Source organism: Chaetura pelagica, unplaced genomic scaffold (genome assembly GCF_000747805.2).
Source record: "Chaetura pelagica isolate M959 unplaced genomic scaffold, ChaPel_1.0 scaffold206, whole genome shotgun sequence".
Taxonomy (NCBI): Eukaryota; Metazoa; Chordata; class Aves; order Apodiformes; family Apodidae; genus Chaetura; species Chaetura pelagica.
The window spans coordinates 763898-785626 of record NW_009953801.1 but is presented as its reverse complement, the minus strand read 5'-3'; the positions used below and the strand labels follow the sequence as shown (position 1 = coordinate 785626).

The 21729-nt window shown below is 42.9% G+C and overlaps 1 protein-coding gene across 1 annotated transcript in view; it reads left to right on the top strand.

Moving 5' to 3' along the window:
* Positions 1-21729, top strand: part of FANCM (Fanconi anemia, complementation group M) — a 66777-nt gene that overhangs the window by 39840 nt on the left and 5208 nt on the right. The window contains exons 13-20 of the mRNA XM_010001203.1: positions 1616-1777; positions 2362-2504; positions 12965-14318; positions 16765-16847; positions 17845-17976; positions 18972-19128; positions 20130-20236; positions 20963-21529. Coding sequence (XP_009999505.1) covers positions 1616-1777; positions 2362-2504; positions 12965-14318; positions 16765-16847; positions 17845-17976; positions 18972-19128; positions 20130-20236; positions 20963-21529 — 2705 coding nt within the window. The remainder of the gene's footprint in view (positions 1-1615; positions 1778-2361; positions 2505-12964; positions 14319-16764; positions 16848-17844; positions 17977-18971; positions 19129-20129; positions 20237-20962; positions 21530-21729) is intronic.

The window sequence follows — 21729 nt, the reverse complement described above, 5'->3', positions numbered from 1 at the left end:
ACAGCAGTGCCTTTTTCGGTCTTTAGGGCTTTGGATTACTGGTGCCTTTCCAGTTCCCTTTTAATGTAATTGTGGCAATGCCTTTGGATGGCTGATGTATTTTCTGAGTTAATCTCCTATTTGAATGAAACACGCATAATAATAATGCACATTGCTGTCCCGAGGGGTGGTCAGGAAGCTATGGCAATGCCACACAGAACAGCTGTTTTCAGTGTTTCTTTTCTTTGGAAGGGGAAAAAAAAAATAAAAAATCAAGGATATATTTGTGCTCATATGCTTCTGTTCCTCAAATTGAGGTTTCTTGTCCTGACAAGACCCGGGCAGTGTACCAGCTTTGTCCTATCTCTTTCTTTTCTTCCCCTACTAGGTCCTTGAGCTGTGTGTTGGCTCTAAAGGAATGGGACATTTCCTAGGCTTGAGACAAAAGTATTTTAGTAGCAGTATTGATCTTCTATGTTTTTTTTAAATGATGGCCTTTGACTTTTTCTGACTTGAACTTGGTACTCTGAAGCTTCAGGTCTCTGTTTCTGGGTCGCTAATAGACATTGTCACACTGTCCTGTGGGGATACAGTCTCTGGCAGTTGTAGTTTGAGAGGACTGAGAGATACAGGCTGATACTTCTGTGGCATTGATTCTGAATTGGGTTTTGGCTGCAGATTCATCCCAAATCCTGTCTGCAGAGTGATTGTCAAATTAACTTAATTTTTTCCCACCCTTCCTACATCCTGGATGAAAGCCAGCATACCCTAACACACTCCTAGCAGTCATTCCTTGGGTGTTCCTTTGCCATTCTCATGAGGGCTGTTCTGAGGGCTGTGGCACTGACTGGGCAGCAGCAGGACCAAGGCCAGCTGCCAGCCTGCCAAAAGCGACTCCTTTCCTCTGTCACTGGAGTGTGCTCACTCAGAGCCAAGCAGCACCAGGGCCTTGTCTTCACTCAGCTGCCATGTGAGCACTTTGTTCTTAACCAGCAGTGGTGTTCACAGCTGTCCTCTGCTTCCCACTTGCAGTTCTGAATCAAAATAAAACTCACAAGCCTCTTTATTTCTTTCCCTGCTCCTGGGGAATGTACATAGTACTTTTGTTTCTGTCCTCTTATCTCTATGTCTTTAATAGAGGAGACTGATTTTAAAAAATTACTATTTTTGTCATAAAAAGTTAATGTTGCTTTCCAGTATTTAAAGAATAACATTAAAAAAAAAAAAAGAGAAAGTTAAAAAGAGGGAAAAAGAAAACCAGCAAGCTTTTACTTATTTGTAGTTTATTCCTCAAGATCTCTGAGACACCTTTAGAAACTGGAGCCATATGGTTTCCCAGTCTTAAGGGCCTGCAGGTATTTATATACATTTAGCTCTCTCTATCTGCCTGTCTACATCTTTGTTTCTATGATGCCTTCTTGTTTTTGTTTAATAGATAGATTTACCCATAAATGTAACACAAAACACACTGTTCTGATACATGTTCCTGACCTCGGATTCTCTGTATTTGGTTGTGCTGATGGCACAGAGGAGGTATTTTTCCTTAGACTGGTGTTATACAAAGTTCATTTTATTTTGTATATCCTTTTGCTTAAAATAGTTCAACATTTTCCTGCTGTTGTTTTTCGCCCCACAGGCCAAAAGCAAACACACTGTCATGAGAGCTGGTGTCTGTCTCCTGAGGAATTTGAAATATGGGACAGGCTGTACAGGATTAAGGAAAGTGATGGAGCAAAGGCACCAATACTGCCTCGAAGTCGGTTTGAAACCTTAGAAGACCTGGAAGAAATACCAGTGAGTTTTGCCTAAATGTAGGATTTCCTGTGACATGAGGCCTAAAGGATACCTGAAATCATGAAGTCAGCTATTCACTTGAAGGAGATCTATATTAAAAATGCTATTTTGAAAATGATACACGTGCTTTTGAGGTTAAGAATTTAGGAATTAATGTTGCAAATGGGTCTTTAAGGCTAGGTCTGAAAATTAAAAATCCATGTAAAAGTCTCTCAGTATCCATTAAGTTCTGTTTCTAAATACTCCATGCAGGATGATATTGTATCCATGCCTTTTCATGCCTTCATTTGTATGACTAAAAAAGTGTTACTGAAAGAAAGTCTCAAGTTTTACAAGCTCTTTTCTGATTCAGAGAAAAAATGTGGAGCTTTTGTGTCATTTCACCACTTAAAACAACTTTTCTTCCTTGTTCACAGCAACACAAAGCATGGAATTGTTTTTATTTAAACCATTGTGAGAATGTTTAGATACTTTTCTACATTCAGAGTATTTATGTTCCTGACAAAGAAGTGGATGTTAGTTTTACTAAGCAATTTCCTGATGAAAATCTCCTTGCCCATCTTGATTCCAAACTGCAGGAGCATGAAGAGGAGGCAGTTTGTGAACTTTCCTTGTCTGAGTGGAGCATTTGGCAGAGTCGCCCTTTCCCCACCTCTCTGATTGGTCACTCAGATCGTTGCTACCATTTTATCAGCGTTATGGAAATGATAGAACTGATGAGGCATGAGCAGGTAAGGGATGAGCATGCACACCTGTCTAGGGCACACTCAGAGCATTTAAAAATGAATGCTCTGGTTCTGTCAGCTGAAACAAGAAGTGGGGAAGGGTTTGTGTGGGGCTGAGTCAGGCATCATGAAATGGGTTATATATATATTTAATTTTGTTCCAAAATGCCTCTCACTGGTACTCTGTAATTCTTCATCTTCTCCACAGAAGTTGTTTAAGGACAGTATTTCCCTAAACTGGAAACAAAAACCAACCTACCCATAAATCATTCTTGTTTTAATGGATACAAATATCAGTTTTTTACAAGAAGACATTAAATACAGAAACTGTGTCACAGAGCAAAGCCACCAAGAGTGATATCAGAACTATTCCAGAGTGTAATAGGAATTGGAAATAATTTTTTATATGTAGATTAAGTTCATCCCAAAAAATGATTCAGGAATGTATTGCATGTGTTCAGGTGGTTGTGTTTTGAGGCTTTTTGTTTGGTTTTCTGTGAAACCTATGATTTTAAAAACCTCCTTGCACCTAGAAATTGAAGGATAAGAGGAGGGTAGTCAAACAAACATGAGTGAAAACCTTGGAATGGTGAGAGTTGTGTTTGCTAACAGTTATGGATAGCAGATATGCTGTTATAATGAAAGGCACACAGAAGAAAATGTGTAGAAGTAGATGTGTTGGCAGGATCTGAAGATTCCAGTTCTTCCCCACACTGTTTCTTCCTCCAGTTTAGCTCTTATGTGTTCCACACACATTGCTTTTTAGTGTGTTGAAGTTTTCTAGGTCATCAGAATCAGTTGCTAAGCTGCCAGAGTTTCCTGAATAACTAGACTAATTAAGGAGGAGAATAGAGACATTGTAGCTGTACTTCTTGCTAGTAAAGTGTATTAGTGAGAGGTTGTAAATAGACTTTCAGAGCTAAGATAAGCTTCTCCACTTCCTCACAGAACAATTCTGGACTTCCTTGAGAGTCTATGTTCCCAAGCTGGGGTCAAGAACATCCTACCAGAGAGAGGGGACTTTGGGGAGAGTTGTGCTACAGAGAGCTGAAGGAAGTCAAGAGGCAAAGAAATGATTAAAAGATTTAGATTGGATGATCTAGCTGAGGACTGCCCTCCCAAATCAGGCACTTGAAGCATTTGTAACTTAAATTCCTTTTGTGAAAGTGTTGATACCAGAAATCTGTTCAGGTTTCCAAGCACCTTCAAAGCTGTAGATGCTAAACCAACCTCTGGCGCCTTAACATAATCTACAGAGCAGATTTGTTAGTCACCAAGTGGGCCTTCAGCCTTCTCCCCCAAACTCTGCCAAAGCAGGTGCCAGCCTGGCCCTTCCCTCTGCTCTTACATTAGATAAGGTGCTAATAAGATGCCTCTCTTCTTAAGACTGATCAGGGTTCCCTTGGCCTTCCCCTCTACACCAGAGTGCTCCACCCCTGGGAGAGTTTTGGTTGCCCCCAGTGGATTGGATCCAGTCCAAGGTATTTCTGTACTGGGGACCCACAGCAAGACTAAGCACTCCAGATGTATCCCACGGAATCATCTCTTCCCCTGCCCTGCTGGCTGCTGCCTGGCTCATGGAGCCCGGGTGCAATCGGCTTTGTTGCCACAAGGGCACACTGCTGTCTCATTTTTCCATCCTGAGGTTTTGTCACCCTGCTGAGGACCCTCTGGGCAGCAGCCCTGCCCTCATGCTTGTCCCCTGCCTCCCCTCACCTGCTGCCATCTACAAACTGACTGAAGGAGCTCTCTGTGCTGCAGTCAGGGTCAGTAACAGCAATGTGAAACACCAAAAACCTCTGTGAGAACATTCCTAGCAGGTGGCTGCTGGGTGGGCTTCGTGCCAGCCCCCAGAGCACTTCAGGCATGGTGGTCCAGCCACTGGTCCACCCACCCTTACAGCCCACGTATTCCAGCCATATCTGAGGAGTTTAGCTATGAGACTGTGTGTGGAGCCTTTGCAACATCAAGGTAAACAACATCTCAGCATCTCACTTGTCCACAAAAGTACTTTAATCTTCATAAAAGAGTCTTGGATTATCATCCTGACACGTTCTGTGAGTTTCTTGGAATATCCTCTGGGAAGCTTGAATGTTTTCTTACCAGTTTGATTGGAAGTTTGTACTTTAAACTTAAAATTAGCATAAATAAAACATCCAAGTAACATTCTGATTCCACACATTTAGATTTTCCTTGTGATACAGTAGTTCCAACACTATTGCATGTAAAATTGTTCACATCAGAATCCTCCAGAGATAAGCAAGCTTTGCCAGCACCTGATGAGGCCACACTGCCCGTAGCCAGAGCTGGAGGGGGCTAGGGTGATGTACCTCCACAGGAGCTACCACACTGGGGTTTTTTGTATTGCAGTGTGCAATATTAATTAAAATAGGTAAAAGTGGAGCAAAAATTGAAGAAACTTGGAGATTCGTAGGCAATGTTTTGAATTCCTGCACACCTAGTGAGGATGTTTGTGTAGGTGGGAATGTCTGGGCTGTCTGCCTGGCCCTAGTGCTGTGCAGACACAAGGAGCTGTGCTGGCAAAATTCCACCCTGGGACAGAAGTGCCTGTGTTTGCCAGTGCAGGGCTGCACAGCACCAGCCCCCTGTATTCCTGCCACTGAATTTTCATCAAGAGTTCCACTCAGGGCACGACTGGGAAACCCGTGGGGTTTAAAATCATCCTTTTCTGCCAGATGTGAATATAACCCTGTTTAGTGTCCCTTTCTCAGTGAGGTCCCAAGGATGTGCTCCTGCCCCCCATGCCAGCCTGGCCTGTGCTGGGGCTGGACTAGTGAATCCCCAGGCCCATCCTGTCTGCTCCAGAGCCAGCACAGGCAAGGGGATACTCTGCATTCAAGCTGGGTGGTTTACAGACTGCTGTGACTTGGGTGTTCCTGGTGAAGATGGTTTCTATTGGAAGTGTAAACTTCCAGAAGTTTGCCTTGCTGTTGTGTTGATCTGTTTTGAAATTGTAGGCAGAGCTGTAGGGTAGGAATAGAGCAGGTGGAGTACAGGGGTCTGGTTCCAGTCTCTGGGAAAGTCACCTTTGGCAGAAATTAAGCCTGTGAAAAGCTACCTGCAATGAGTGGATGGAAAGAATAGTTGTTTTAGCAGTGATTCAGGGGTTTTGCCTGTGTGTACTGTGCATCCACATTCCTACTGTAAATGTTTATAGCCAAACATACCACTGCTGATCTGTCTGATGTTCATTTGCAGATCTTATTAGCAGTGGGATTTAAGACAACTGCAAGTCAAAGCTATTTCCTTCACTAGCCAAGGTATTGACTGTTGAACCACAGTTCCATTGATTATATTGTGTCCCCCAGTACAAAAATAAAAACAGGCAAATCACTGTTTTACTAAGAATAACCAAATGATCTGGAAGTTTCTGATTAAACTAATTATCTCTCATTCAGAGATTAGTAATAACTTAATAGGATCCAGCTCAGGAGGTATTTGTGTTCTTTATGGGTGTTTTTGTTCCTCTTACAGAAACAAGCTCAGGAATTCACTGGTGTGTAGCTTTCCTCTCCTGGTACTCATTCAGTGATGCCAAGAAACCTCCTATGCTGCTGTGTTTTGTGTACTAGATTTTATGAAGTCAGTTAAAAGGCTTAGATATTTTTAAATAAATGAAGTTAAAATGTTTGGGGAAAAAATATGCAGTAGTTATATGCTCTTAAAAATGTAAAGAAGTTGTTGGCACAATAAAAGAAAAGGAAATCCCAAATATGAGCCTTGCAACAGGCACATCCACTGCAGAAAAGCCTTTAATACCTGTGTGGCTTTATTACTACAGCAACCAGAACCAGGCAGATGGGACTGGATTTTGTGCTCACTACGAGCAGGGATTTTTTTGTGTAACATGGTAACAAATCAAGTTGCCCTTATGCAAAATAATTCAATAGCTTTTAAGCATTTTTTAAAATTAATCTGTACTGTTTGTAAACAAGGTCAGGACAAAGCCATCCTTTTTATTGAAGTGATGTTTGTCCAAGTTACTGAGGATGAGTAATAGGAAACATTGCAGTGCAGGTCCATGTTTTTGCTGGGAGGTGGGCAAGTTTTAATGGCTTTTAAAAAGTGGCAATGTTTTTAAATGTTGGAGGGTGACTGTGGGTGTCTGCTTCCCACTTCAAAGCTGGCAGTGGGAAGTTATAGTCAGAGCAATTATTCTTCCTAGAAAGACAAAAGAAGACCCAAAGACTCCCATCAGAAGGATTGTCTCTCACTCAGGTCATCTCTGACACCAAACACCTCAGGACATAGGGTTTAGGAGATGAAACTGTAATGACAGCCTCTAAAATTACCTATAGGCTATCAGTTGTCTCAGGTTACCTTGAAGGATTTTTAGGATGAAATGCCTCACATCAGGGAAAATGGTCCCAGGGTAGCCTGAAATTCCAAAGAACCTGAAAAGACTTTCTGTTATTTTGAATTCAGACATGTTTTACATCTGACACGTTTTGGGTGGGAAATGCAGTTTCTAGCCAGCTGTGCCTTTTTTTTTCCAGGCAACACTGAATGCAAAGTTAAGATTGTTCAAATAAGGGCAATGATTTTTTAAATTATTTATTTCTTAGACCCTCATTGCTCATAGCAATAGTTCAAATTCTGACCTGAGATGTGCAAGGCTTCTTCCCTAGCCAGCAACAAATGGCAGAAGACAGCAACTGGAGTATGGTTGCAGGGTCTCTGACAGGCAGATGCGTGCCTGGAGCTGAACTGAGGGGCACTGGTTGCTGTTTGACCACTGAATCTGGCTTAGCAGAGAACAAGTAATCAAACCAAATACTCTGCCATGGGATCCTCAAAAGAAGGCTGGGCAGAGGTGACCCAGTTTGTCTTTTATTGCAGAAGACCCCAATGGGGACACACTTCCCAGCAGGAGGGTGGCAGGGTGTTTGTTTTCCTCTCAGACAGTGAGGCTGCCAGGGAGGACCTGCAAGACCAAGAATCTCAGCTCTCCAATTAAAATAGTTTCTCTGTGCCATATTGATTCTTCTGATCTTGTTGTCAAATGATTTGAGTCTGAACACTAATTAAGACCTAGATTAGGTTGTTCAGACCTTTAGTTCCAGGTGTTTTCCGGTTTTAATAATCCTGTGGGGTTTTGTGCTCACAGTGAGAGTAGAGAAGAGTGATTAGGCAAAGGATTTTGGAATGTCAGCCTAAGGGGCAGTGCAAGGGACAAGGGGATTGAGCACATTGTGTGGCACCTGGAAAGGCTAAGCTGTGTTAATTTGAGAGAGTGAATGTACCATTTTTAAGGGTGATCCGGTGTTCCTGTACCATGCTGCCTGGCAGGCTCCCATAGCCCCTGTGCCACAGGGTCAGGCATGCCAGCCAGAAATGCTCTTTCCACCTAAACCAAATGATCTCAGTATTCTGGAAAGTGTGCTGTAATGTTACATCTTATGGAAACCAAATGAAATTTCAGGCATGTGATACAGGATTGCCAGCTTAAATCTACAGACAAGAGGAACTGCATATGCTTTCTGTGGTGTGGTGTTTCTAACACCATAGGCAGCTGCCTGTCTTCTGTGGGTTTTGATTGCTGATTTCTGCACTCCTGATCTCCCTCCCTGCTGCCAGGAGAATGGTAGCAATTCTGCATGTTTCTGTTCTGGCTTCTCTTGACTATTGTTGGATTTGTTCCACTGTTATTTGTTCAGGAGTGTGTACATGTGTACAGTAGTTTTTGCATTTAGGTTTCTTGATTTAAAATAGTTGTCTGCTGTTTTTCATAAACTGTCAAAATATTTGGGTACCTGCATAATTGGCTGGTTGTTCCTTAAGCTCTCCCAGAAGACTGATTTGGCAAAGCTTTCCCAGTGAGTGTGCCAAGTGAAAGCTGACAATCCATTTGTGCAGTCTTGGAACTCTTGCAGGAGCTACTGGACACCAATAGTCTTTGAAGGTCCTGTTTGTTTTGAGAGGGGATCATATTTTAAAATTGTTTTGAATATTATAATAATGTACAGGCGACAAAGTTTAGTGCCATATAATCACATTTATTTAGAACACTGAGCTGCTACCTTAGTTGAAAAACTGCTTTTAGATGCAACACTCCTGTCTGCTTGGATATACCTGGTGCTGCTTGCATTTTTAATACTGCCATGGAAATGCAATAAGCTTGGGAAATTCTTATGGTCACTGGGATTCAGGAGGAGTTTGCTATCCATATATTCATGGCAATTACATCTTGATATGCAGGTTATGCTGTGTTGCCCTGCAGCATGGGGGGTGCCCCCTCCCCCTGGGCATTTCTACAGGACTTAGCCTGAGAACAGGTTGAGGACCTCCATCCTCCCAGGGTGAGGAGCTCCAATGGCAAATGTCACCTTTCACCTGCCTGGTGTCAGGTAACTGAACAGTCTGCATTTCCCAGGTCAGACACCTTGAGTACTAACTGGCCATCACTCCTGTCCAGAAGGTTTGGTAAAATAAGCAGTTACTGAAGTATAGATTAATTTCTTTTCTGGCACTTCAGATGTTCTTGAACATTCTCTCTTGCCTCTGTAGCCTCTAATGATCCATCATTGCTAGGGTACATGCCCTGTATTTTTTTAACAAATATTCTTTTTAGGGATCTTTTGAGTGTTTTTTATTGTGTAGCTGTGTTTGCTGTATAGACAGATGCTCTCTCAAATTAGAGTGTCAGCAAAATCAGTCCAAGCAGGAGCAGATGGTTCATCCCTCAAGAATTCCCAGCTGTTTAGATCAGCCAGGGGGTCACAGGAGTTGTCAGACACTGACTTGGGTTTTGAAGAAAGATGTTGGGTGGCTGCATGAGAGAGAGTTTGGGATTCATTCCAGGCAAGCTGCCTGAAAGCAAACAAGCACTGGAGTTAGTAGATTCATCAATAACATTATGCTATTAGGAAGAGAAATATCACAGCTTTTGTAGAAGGAAATTGTGTTTTCTGTGTCTCTTGGGCTTCTGTGAATCTACTAAATATATTTTTAAGGGTCATCTGATAGAATATACTTGAACTTCCAAAATGTTTTTTGAAGGTGTTCCTTCCCCTTTAGCATCCTCTGGAAACTAAGCAATCATGGTATAGCAGGGATTGTTTATTCTGCTCATTAATCAGTTCCTGAAAGGTATAAATAATGGCCTGCTGTCAGATGGCAGGGAGGTTAGCATGGAAATTGTTTAGCCAATGGGTAGATTGTTTGGAAAAGTGATCAATTTTAAAGCAGCAAAAATAACTACTAATAACTACTGTATAGTACACATTTGTTGTTAAACCACTTCAGAGGGGAGCATATTGTACTGCCTACAGCCTAGTTTGTCAAGCAGGTGATTCCTGGGAGGCAAAAACTCTTTTTGTAGGAAAGAGAGAAGCTGGAGGAAGACTGCACCCTTTGATTTCTGTGTTCTCCAGAAGTCTTCCATTGCAACTGAAGTCCAGTTTAGCTTCCTGAGCGAGTGTGTGTTAAAATATCCAGCACATCCAAAGCAGCAGTTACAGCCTAGGAGGTATCTGTGCACCTGAAAACTGTGGGAGGTGGGGGAAGATGGTCATGGCTGAAAGCACTGAAGGCACAACAGTTGTTGTCCAGAACACATGAAAGGGAGTCTTGTGCATGTTGGAGACCCTGTCTGAGGGCAAAAGCAAGGGTTTCCCCATGAGTGTCAAAGGAATAACTGATCACCTACAAGAAAAAAAAAAGTGTAACCACTTATAATTCAAATAGATTGGAATATGCTGCTTTTATATCTGCTCTGCCTACTCATGTGGAATACTCTGTGCAAACCTCCAGCTCTACTGAGGTAATTTTTGTTAATATTCATGCTAAAGGCCAAGTGAATTGGAAAATACACCCATGTGGCTAACCATGTTGGCAGTGTTGGCTGGATGGGACTGAGCACTCAGCATGAGAGCTGAACATCCAGGAGCATTTCTTCCCTAGGTCTAACACTGCTCTGAACATAGGGTCTGGTTTGTGTCAGGGAAGGCTTATGTGCCAGTTGTTCATGCTGCTTTTACCTCCATTTCAATCAACTTCTCAAATAAAGAAGTTACAGCACAGATTCTAACAATTGTATCTGTTTACAGACTGATCTTTTAAATTTTAAATAGCAAACTCCCCAGGTTTGGCAGACATCTGAATCTCATTAGAAAATGTGCATTCAAAGTAGCTTATGGGGAGAGAAGTCAGTTTTAATTTTGATAGTAGATGCTTTATGTGTAAATGCTAGAAAACAGTGTGTGTGTATGTGTGTTTATACATATATTTATGTATTAAAAAATTTAATATCCTGAGTTTACTTTTTCCTTTTAAATTCTATATTAAAAACCTATTGCTTTTAAATAGAATCAGGAATTTTAAACAAGATCATTGGTTTAGTACAATAACCTCAGATAGATGCCTGTTTTCCTACTCCTGCATGACCTATTTAATAAGTAATGGGTACACTCTGCAGCTTGCTAGGTTGGAGAAGAGCTGATGAGGTAATTTAAGATTCTACAAGTTGTACACATTCAGGCTAAAATGTGATGATTGCAATTCTGTCCATTCTTACACTCCATCAGTATTAACAAGACTCACTGGGAGAAGGTATTTTGAATGAGTAAGTTGAAGTAGAGCAGTTATATAATTCCATTTAAGCCTAAAACTAGGTTACTAAAGTTTGTCCTAGATGCTAAATTTGTCTTCTGGCACACAGCAGTTCTGCTGGGCTGGTGTTTTGTTTCCTTTTTTTTCCAAGGTATATCATGGGTATATGCAGTGGCCTAGTGAAGTTCTTCAGCATAACTCCTCCTCACTCCTCCTGTTTTCTGTGTTGTAGCCAGTTACCTAACCTTGCCAATGATTTCCATGTTTTGCTCCCTCTGTTTAAGTTTCTTGAAACATTTTGGCAGGGAGTTTTTGAAAGCCTTTCAGAAAGCTGGGAAGACGGTAAGCATGAGAGCATCTCAGTGGCCTTGCATGTTGGTCTCTTCAAAGAAACCTAATGGGTTTGGAAGGTCTGTTTTTTTTTTGTTTTCAAAAGCAATGTTGATACTTCTAAAGAAGTGATCCAGTAATCTTATTATCTATTATTGCTTCTATTAATTTATTCAGTTTGGAGGTAAGATTAGCAAGTTTTATCAAGATGTTGGTGTCACAGTGTCAGTGGTCAGAGCAGGTCTGGTAACTTTCTTAGCAACTCAATTACAAAGAGACCAAGTGTTGAAGAAATGAGAAGTCATGTTCCCTGTGAATGAAGACCAGGGGTTATGCTCATGGGAGAAGGGTCTGCATGTTGCTCTGTGTGTGTGATGGGGAGTGAAGAGCTAGAGCAGGTCAAGCAACTGAAGGCACAGATGTTGTTGGAGTTTGAGCAGTGAATTTCAGCATGGCAAGCACAAACTGAAGTAGAACTGCTCTAACAATATTCTTATGGGACAGTGAGGAGGGTTCAGGAGGCTGTGATTATAAGGACTTCATTTTGTTCCTACGTAGATATGCTAAAGCCTTTTGGACAGTGTTAATCATATAAGAAGCAGGTAACCCCTTATTGTAAAAGTCAGTTTTACCACCCACCATTCTATACAGGTACATTGTTAAATTTCAGAGATAAGTAATTCCAGGGATTCATCTGACTAAACTGTCAAACAAATTGTACCTTCTATTTAGATCTTACATCCTCTTTTTTTAATTAACAAACCAAGTTTGGACTTAGAAGGAGTGTTTCAAACCACTGCTGTCAGCCTCATTTGACCCTTACAGTTCCTTTTGAAGATTGCCTGCCTTAATTTTGAAATTGATTTGAAAGAGACAATGAGAAGGACAATTAATAGCCTTTCACTCCAGGCAGCCCTTGTGTGGATACCTAGCTGGGAGTGATGTCAAAGTCTATTGTGCTTTTTTCAAGTGTATTTTTAAAAGAGTTGGTTGTCTAGGCCAGTGCCTTTTTGAACAGAAGATTAATAAGCATCTCTGGGGAAAAAAAGGTTGTGAGTATGTGAGTGAGTTCTTAATGTTCCTAATGCCAAAAATACAAATACTGGGACAAAGAGCAGAAAGCAGCCTTGGCTCATTTGTTCTTGAATAGGAGTTTCTTCTGCCGAGAGCACCTCCTCAGTTTGCTGCCCCCAGCCCTGCAGCCTGTCTGAGGATGTTTTGCTTGATCAGCCATGTGGAGTTGCTCGATGTCACTGTCCTGAGAGCTGCACCCTCACGGCACAGATGCTCAGTGTGTGATTCTGTGCCTCTGTTAATGCCATCTTGATTTATCCTTTGGTCTTTGTGAAGCCTTCAGGTTTGACTACCCAAGCATGGAGTTGCAGTAAAGCTGCCAGCAAATTTTCTTTGAAAGTTCTGACCTGACATGCAAAGCACTTCCCCTCCCCTTTCTAATAACCTTTACAAGTATGAAAAATTTTGTCATTTGTTTTAAACATCCTTGTGATGGGGCCTTGTAACCTTGTATGTCTTTATAGTAAATGTTGCACTGTGTTTGTCACCAGGGAGACTGCAGCTATGACCTGGAGATTCAGCCTCACTTACGGATTGAAGATGTTAATGTTCAGAGGAATAAAAGGCATCTTCCCATGACCAGCTCTGCCTTTGGGCAGAAAGCTCACTCGTCTAGAAAAGACGTGACACACAGGCCAAAAGTCAAACCATTTCCACTTGATACAGATGATAATGGGAGTGAATTCTTTTCCACATTTAAAATAGCAAAACCAAAGTCATCCAAAAGAACTTCTGGGTTGAATTTGGAGATGCCTGTGTTGCCTACAGACATTAATACTTCAGCTTCTTGCTCAGCAAGGAGGGTTGCTGTGGTTGAAAATACTGACCAGGGCAGTCAAAAGGAGGAGGAACCAGAGGTGACGTTTGACTTAAATGAATGTATCGACCTATGTGACAACAGTGAAAGTGCTGTAGTTCATGAAGGGGCAGTAATAAAGGAATCCAAAACTGTAGATAAAGCTGGTAGGTCACTGGGGACAAACCAAACAGATTCTGGTTATGGTAGCTTCACAGCTGAGGAATCTCCTGTGTCCTCTGACTTGTTTTATCTGCCTGAATCATACGTGGATTCATTTGAGCTTCTGAGACCATCTGAGGATCCTTCTTCATTAAAACAAATATCTTCTCATGTGAAAAGTCTTTTATCACAGCCCCCTCCCTCTTCAAATGAACTCCATGATTTAGAAAACATGATGAGAGATGAGGAAACAAGATGTCCTTTTCAAGAACCCGTTTCTGACAGTCATTTGGAGAGGCTGCCAGGCAAAGGCTTTTCTGTGTCCTCAGAAGTTGATCATTCACTGCTGCTCTTTGCAAACCCTGGACTGAAGGCCACTAGTGAATTGTGTGTCTCTGTAAACACCTCGTTTTCCAAAAGTGCATCATCCCCTAAGAGTCTTGTTGTTAAAGCCAAAGAGGAAACCCACAGGAATGACAGCTCATTCAGTCTGTTTGCCAATGAAGAATTCACTGAAATTGAAAAGAAAGCTCCAACAATAAATCACTCTCTGACAAATAAACCTTCAAATAAGTATTTTGTTCAAAAAGATAAAGAAGATCTTAAAATGAACAAGAAAAATGTGATTATTGTGGGCAGCCCTCCAGAGGTGGGCTGTGTGGACACCAAGAAAACCTGTGAGGAGCAGCCAGTGGGCAGTGAATCCACAAACATGGAAACATCAGGTAGCATCAGTGTGACCAAGCAGTTCCTGGATGATGATGATGATGATGATGATGATGATGAACTTTATGATTGTTCTCAAGAATTGTTTTCTGTGAACTTTGATCTGGGATTCTCCATTGATGAGTTTCAGAGTGACATCTGTGAAGAACCTATAAATACCAGTGAACCCAGAAAATTAAATGGTGCCTCAGGGAGTCCAGCAGATGTTAAATTCACTGAAGATAAAACAAAATTACTGAATGATAGCTCCAGACATGAAATAGTGCCAAAATGGGATTGGAAGAGTCCTGAGAGAAGAGATGTTTCCACACCATTGCCACTCCAGAGCAGGAGCATGAACGATGCAGGAGGGACTAAGGATGCTACTGCTGCTGTGCCTTTCCTGAAGTCCAGAGACAGAAGAATGGGAAGTGGATCACCTGAAGCTTTGGCTTCTGCATTTTCTACCCCAAAAAGTAGAAAGGTTATGAATATTAAAGCTATGAAAAGGATTCCTATGAACGTCTTCTCTAGTACCACAGATGAAATTCCAGAGATGTCTCTTACAGATAAAGTCAATACAAGTCCACATAGGCAGAACTTTGGGAGTTCAGCCATGGATACACTTGATTCCCCTTTGGGAAGAACAAACAACCTGGAAGAGGACAACCTTCCTACTTCACATGTGCATCCTGCTGAAGGTAGGGGTTTCAGAGGTGCACCTCATGTTTAAATAACTGATGCAGAACCCAGTATCTTTTGGATTCTAAATTTAGTTACATGACTTAGTGGGAAAGATGAAAGGAAAAAGGAATAATGGTTGTGATACTAGAAGTTGGCTCAGTGAGGAGACTTCCAGAATCCTGACCCTGCAGAGGAGCTCAGTGTTTGAGGTGGAAATGCATGCAGGCATATTGGAGGAGGCACCTGGAATTAAGCCTCTGGTATGTCCACAAGTGCTCATAGTGCAAGCACGGGAGACACACCTGTGTGAGCTACAGCTGCCCTGAGAGCCCTTCCTTAGTCCTCTCAGTGTCTGATTTATGATCATCTGCATCTGTTATGCTTCAGTCCTTGAATCCATGCCCTCCTATTTTCCTGTCATTGTTCCTAAGGAATACAAACTCTACTATTGGATTTCTCTCTGTTTAGTTGCATGACAACTGACTTGTACTTAAAGTTTTCTGATTATAACTTCAGCACAAACCTGGATTGTTTTAAAAATACCAACTGTTTGAAGGCTCCATTCTATTTTTTTTTTAATTTCCTCTCTTCTCCCCTTCTGTCTTTTTTTGTTTTAGACCCAATACTCCATAAAAAATACTTCCCATTCAAATATTGCCAATATTTAGACACCCATCATTCTTCACTTGTTGGTCACTCACAGGTCATCTTCACACCCTTAGTCATGTTTGTCTCTGAATAACCTTGAATTACTTTCAAAATAATTCAGGCTGAGTTGTACTCAGTCTGATATTGGGGCACACTGAGTTTTTCTGGATGGTTGTGTTACTGTCCCTTAAAGATTGAAACAAACCATAAACTGTCCCTTTGGTGGCTAAAGCATCTTTTTTTCCTTCCCTTTGAATTTGTCTGATAGTCATCTTCTTATCTGAAGGTGACTGGTTGTTGAAGGCCACCTTTCCTTGTGAATGAATCATCACACCTTCAGAATGATGTTAGTTTGCTGAATTAAAATAATGTAATCTATTTAATAAAAAACAACCATTCCAACAAAACCCATCCAAACAAACAAACAAAAAAAACCACCTCAAAACCACTGAAGGAAACAAATTGCTGGTTTGGAGTTGCACAGTTAATGCTCAACCTGGATCAGATTAAGGGCTTTGTCCAGTCAGGACTTGAAGACCTCCTTGGACAGTGTCTGTTGTTGAAATGATAGTTATGGTTTTCAAAATGCTATTTTAGAAGTGGAGTGTTTGGGAATTTATTTTTCTTCGACAAATTCAAACTTTGAGTGATTTAGTTAGAACCAACTTTCCATCCCACCCTGTCCTGCTGTTGTCCCAAAGCAACAGAGGTCAAAAAAAGCCAGGTTGCCAGAGCTGCAGTTGATGCTGAGCCTGCTCTGGGAGCCCTGCTGCTTAGGGAGGACATTATTCCTATTGCACCAAGTCCAGGGTCTCTGTCAGAACTGGAGCTTTGTTGTGTCAGAAGCTTGTGCTTCATAGCAGCCCTTTGTCAAAACCAAACCAGCTGCCTGTGTTTGCAAAGCAACTGGAAAGAGGAGGTTTTTGTGAGCTCTGGTTTGTTTCCATGCATCCTAAGGGACACGTGTTACAAAATGCTTCCAGAAGTCTAACTCTTGCTCAACTTCTAAGGACTTCTCTTGGTTTCATTTTCCACCTCCCTTTTCCTGTGTCTGCACTGTCTGGGGTAATCACCTCCACACAGAGACTCTGCAGGGAAGTCGGACTTATTGTGCATCTCAGCTGGGGATGGTTTATTTTGATTAACAAGGCTAAAGACAACAATATTTGCCACATAAATCAATAAGTAATCTCCTTTGTAGGTACTTTTATGAGAGAGGCAGTTTTTGATTGCTCAGTTATAGAATGTTGCAGTGTGAGCACTTCCTTGTGAATGTTGTTTGCTGTTCCCTTGCAGCAGGAACCAGCAGCGGGAGCGATGAAGAGGTTGTTTTCCGGAGGAAAAACAGGAAAAAAATGAATGTTTTGAAGTCTCCTGATGTGAGTCTTAGAAAAAGAGAGGGGGGGGAAGTCAAGAAGCAAAATGGCAAGGCAGCCAACCACCAGAACCCAGCTCCTCTTTGTGATGATCCTTGTTTCTGTTTGCACAGGGTGGGAGTGACAGCGATTCTGAACCAGCACTCGGTGCCCACAGGAAACGCCGGCACTGCCTGAGCATGGTTAGTGGGGCTGTGGTGAGGCAGGAGGGAAGTACACCAGCTCAGTTGAACCCTGTTGAAACATCTTTTCTTTCTCCAGTCAGCAGACAGGGGTGCTTATTAAAAAAACCTTATGCCATCTGACCTAAGTGCTACTAGGATTCAGTTGCTTTCCTTCCTTCAGCTCTTTCTGCAGGTCTCTCAGCAGAGCCCTGTGCAGTTGTTGACAGGGAATTATTGATACAGGCAGGAGAGCTGAGCCTCTCCCTTGGTGAAAGGCAGGAAAATCAACTTTCTTCCACAAAGCTTTGAATGAGGAAAAAAAAAAAAGAACAAAAGGTTCATGTCACATTTTTGTGTGGGTTTTTTTGTTTTAGCTTTTTTTCCAAATAACATGTTTTTCTGGGAAGAGACTTTTTACAGGGCTTGTAGTGAGAGGGAAAGGATAATGGATTAAAACAGGAGGGGAGATTTAGGTGAGACATTATGAGGAAATTATTGGCTGTGAGGGTGGTGAGAGCCTGGCCCAGGTTGCCCAGAGAAGCTGTGGCTGCCCCATCCCTGGCAGTGTTGAAGGGCAGGTTGGATGGGACTTGGAGCAACTTGGTCTAGTGAGAAGTGTCCCTGCCCTTGGAAGGGAAGTTTGGAATGACATGATATTGAAGGTCCTTTCCAACCCAAACCAATCTGGGGTTCTAGTCTATGGTGATTGTCTGCATTGCATTATTTTGCCATAGCAAATCAATCACAAAAAATCAGGTGCTTCTTGAAAACAGATGTTGAAGGATGTGTAATAAAGCAGCCTTACTGATTGAAGTGCTTGTGAAATGTTTCTCTAGACAGACAGTGATGACAGCATGGACTTCCAGAAGAGCTGCAGCAGGAGCACAAAGAGCAATTCAGCAGCCCAGAAGAGAAACCAGCTGAGAAGCACAAAACGGCAGAAGGTCAAGAGCAGTTTCCCATACAAGGTACATGACATGACAGGTCTCCCTTGATGTGCTGAGGGTCATATCTGGAGCAGCTGAGTTGGAAGGTGGACACTGGCTGTGCTGTGTCCTGCCTGTGCAGGTGTCTCAGTGCACATTTGCAACCTTGCAAAGCCTAGTGCAGGAGAGTTTCATGGCACATTGTGCTGGATATTTTTAATGTTTTAAATATAATCTTCATTGTGGAAACTTCCCTATAGTGTCACTGGTTTATGTTCTGGAAGACAAAGAATTTATTTAATTTTAATTTTTTTTAATGTGAGACCAAAAGGTTCATGGAAAGAGAGTGTGTTACCTGTATCCTTGGGGTATTCTATTCTGCCTTCACATGTCATCTTACCTAAACATTCAGAGTGATGAACATGTCAGAATTCCAGATCCACAGAAGGTCCAAGACATCCAGCTCACTCAGAGCCACCCCCAGTTAAGGTGTTCACCAGAAGTACAGGTGGTGGAGCTGGGTGTGCAGCAGGGATCTGCATTTAGATTAACAGAGACTGTGAGAAGTCCCAGGTGGCTAAAACAGCCACTGCCACTGAATTCAAAGACTCAGAAAGCAGCAATTTAAGAACCTTGGAACTTAGTGTTTCCCAGGTGTGAGCAGGTCTTGGCAGTTTGTCAGAGTCCATCCCGTGCTGCAGGGTTTGTCCTCTCCATAGTCCTTCACAAGTAAGAAGGATTAAGACTAATTGGCAAATGGCATTGGGAGGTCTTTCCTGCAAACAAATTACCTTCAATGTGTTTCAGAGTAATCAAAACCATACTAGACAAGGAACCTGTCTAGTGCCTGTCACTAGGGACTAATTGGTGTAAGAAAATAAATAATTAAAATACTTAGGAAAATCTGAAAATCAGATGTGGCCCTTGCTGTGATCACCCAAGCAGCTGATGTTCTGAAGTCATGAACTGATCTAATCAGAGGTCTCATACGTAACACCTTCTAACTGACATTTTGGTTGGATTTTTGTCTTTTCTAGAATGCAGGAAGAGAGTTTCTAGATGAAGAAGCTGAGCTGTCCCAGCAAGATGCTGATGGTGTTTCATCAGATGAAAGTGATGAAGCAGAGAACGAGCTGAATTCTTCCCTTGCTCAGTTCCTGGATGATGATGTGGAGATCACCCAAGTGTTAAACGGTGGGTGAGGAGAGTTGTTCATGGTTTTAAGAGAAGGGGTGTTGTTTAGCACGTGGTTTGTGACAGGCAGGGCCAGCCAGTCAGCTAATATCTCAGCACATGTTGGCTCAAAGCAGCAGCCACCTCCTCTCTGGAAAATCAGGTGCTTTCCTTTATCTGTTTGTAGCTTTTCTGTTTGTGTTCACGTGGGTTTCTCATGTAGCAAGATCCTCACTGGAGTCCCTGCCTGCACTAGCTTTGGGCAGGCTGGAGTCACTGAGGATGGCAGGGGCTCACCTAGAGTAACCCACTCCCTCACACACCATTATGACTGAACAGAAACACAATTTTCCATTTAATTTAGAATCTCCTGAATCTTTCAGGTCTTCTGACACAGAGGGAGAGACCTAAAATACTGTATGAAATAGCAATATGAATGTTAAAGACAAAATTAGAGTGTTGACACTGATAGAGCTGAGAAGCTAATGCTCTTCTCTGGTCGAGATGGTTTACTTACCCCTGTGCTTATGAACCTTGTCTTTCCCTGGGACAGTTGCATAGTGGAATAACCTTATCATTTAAGATTCCCAGATGTTGCTGAGGATTTTTCTCCTCCACTGAAATTGTGAGTTGTTCCCTGTAAGATCTGAAGCCCCACGTGGGCTTCAGTAAACCCATCCCATTCTCATACAGTCTCTGAATCAGCTGTTGTGACTGTTCAGGGAGAGACTTGCAATGCAGAAAAGGGAGTGAGCTGGTTTGCTGTGCTTAACACTGCCCTGCTCTGGGCACCCAAAGCTCTGCCTGCTGAGGAAACCTTCACACAGCAGCTTCTGTGGCAGAGCTGGTCCTTCCCTTTGGGGTGTCCAGAGATGTCTGGAGTAGTGCGGGTTTTTGTTGTGCAAAATACAGGGTTTTGGGAGACTATGAAGGAATTTCTTAATATTGCAAGCAATGTAACGATAACAAATACTACATCCTTGTTGACGCTGTGCTCTCTTTTCTCTTCTTGTTTTACTCAGAGGGTGAGATGGAAGGGGTGTACTTGCAGTCCGTGCGCAGCCCCGTGCTTGGCAACCAATACAAAATGGTTCATCGGGAGTTCAGCAGCAGGGCCATTTTCTCCCAGGTGTGAAACCAAATGCCTGCTGTCCTTGTGAAACTCCCATTGCCTGTGGCTGCCTTTAGGTTTTAATCCTGCTCTGAAGTGTAGTTGGCAGCCTAGTGTTGATGAATAGTCAGTTCTAACAAAGACTTCTAACTCCGAGTTTCATGTTCAAGTTTAGTTGGGCTGGGGCTTTTTACACAGCTGTGTAGTGTCAGGACAAGGGGCAATGGTCTGAAGCTTCAGATTGGACATCAGGAAAAAGTTCTTTCCTGTGAGGGTGGTGAGACACTGGAACATGCTGCCCAGAGAAGCTGTGGCTGCCCCATCCCTGGAAGTGTTGAAGGGCAGGTTGGATGGGGCTTGGAGCAACCTGGTCTGGTGGGAGGTGTCCCTGCCCATGCAGGGGGTTGGATCTAGATGATCTTTAAGGCCCCTCCCAACCCAAACCAGTTTGGGATTCTATGATTAAGTGCAGAAACTGTTCTTCTGCCAGTCTGAGGCACAGTGTCCCAGTCCTGACTTGTCTTTGCACTGAAGAGCAGAGACTTGAGTTCCAAGCAGCCTGGGCTCAACATGTGTTGCTGTTCCAGCTGAGGCAGTTACTGAGAATGCAGAGCTGGAACTTGCACTTTTGTGTCACAGCACTCATTGCCAGGGCACTGTGAAGTGGGGCAAACCCTTATGGAGAGAAGCAAAATCATTACAGTCTTTCAGAACTTATTTGGTTTGTTCTTTTTGCCCCCACAGATTCCTGAGCAAGACCAGTCTTACGCAGAGGACAGTTTCTGTGTTGGAGAGGAGGAAGAGGAAACTTTCCAAAAAAGTGAATCTAGTGAGGAGGAAGTGTGTGTGAATTTTGATCTCCTAAATAATGAGAGCTTTACCAGTGGCAGAAAGCAATACCTGACCCGTCGGAGAAAAGAGCTAACCCGTGGCAGGATGGAAGGGACCTCCTCTGTCCCAGGGCAGAAGAATAAACCATCCCGGGTGATTGTTATCAGTGATTCCAGTGAGGAGGAGACAAGTGTCAGCAGTGAGAAGCTCATGAGAACAGACTGTTGCAGGGCAGAGCAGGAAAACACTGTATTACCCAAGGCAGTGCTTTCAGTCTCTTCTGTGCAGCACAAAAAAAGTGCTGGGGAAACAAGTGTGCATCAGCCTGTGAGGACTGAGAGGGAGATGCTGCTCAGCTTGAAAGCTTCAGTATCTGAAATGCTGGATTTCCACCCAGAACATCAAGCCAGGAGCACACGCTCCCAACACACTGTCCTTGGTCCTGATTCGGGGAAGGAGGCTCCCCTGGCTCCTGCTGAGGTCGGTGTCAATCCACAACAAGGACCTTCCTCTCACCCCCTGTTTTGCTGAGGAATCCCCATGGGGTAGCCTGCCCTTTGGCAGTGCTGGGTGGACGGCACTGGCATGGGAGCAGGTCAGGTCAGCCCTGGTGGCAAGGGGGGCAGCAGGTCAGGGGCTCTGGTGGCAGGGGGGCAGCAGGGCAGGTCAGGCGGTGGGGG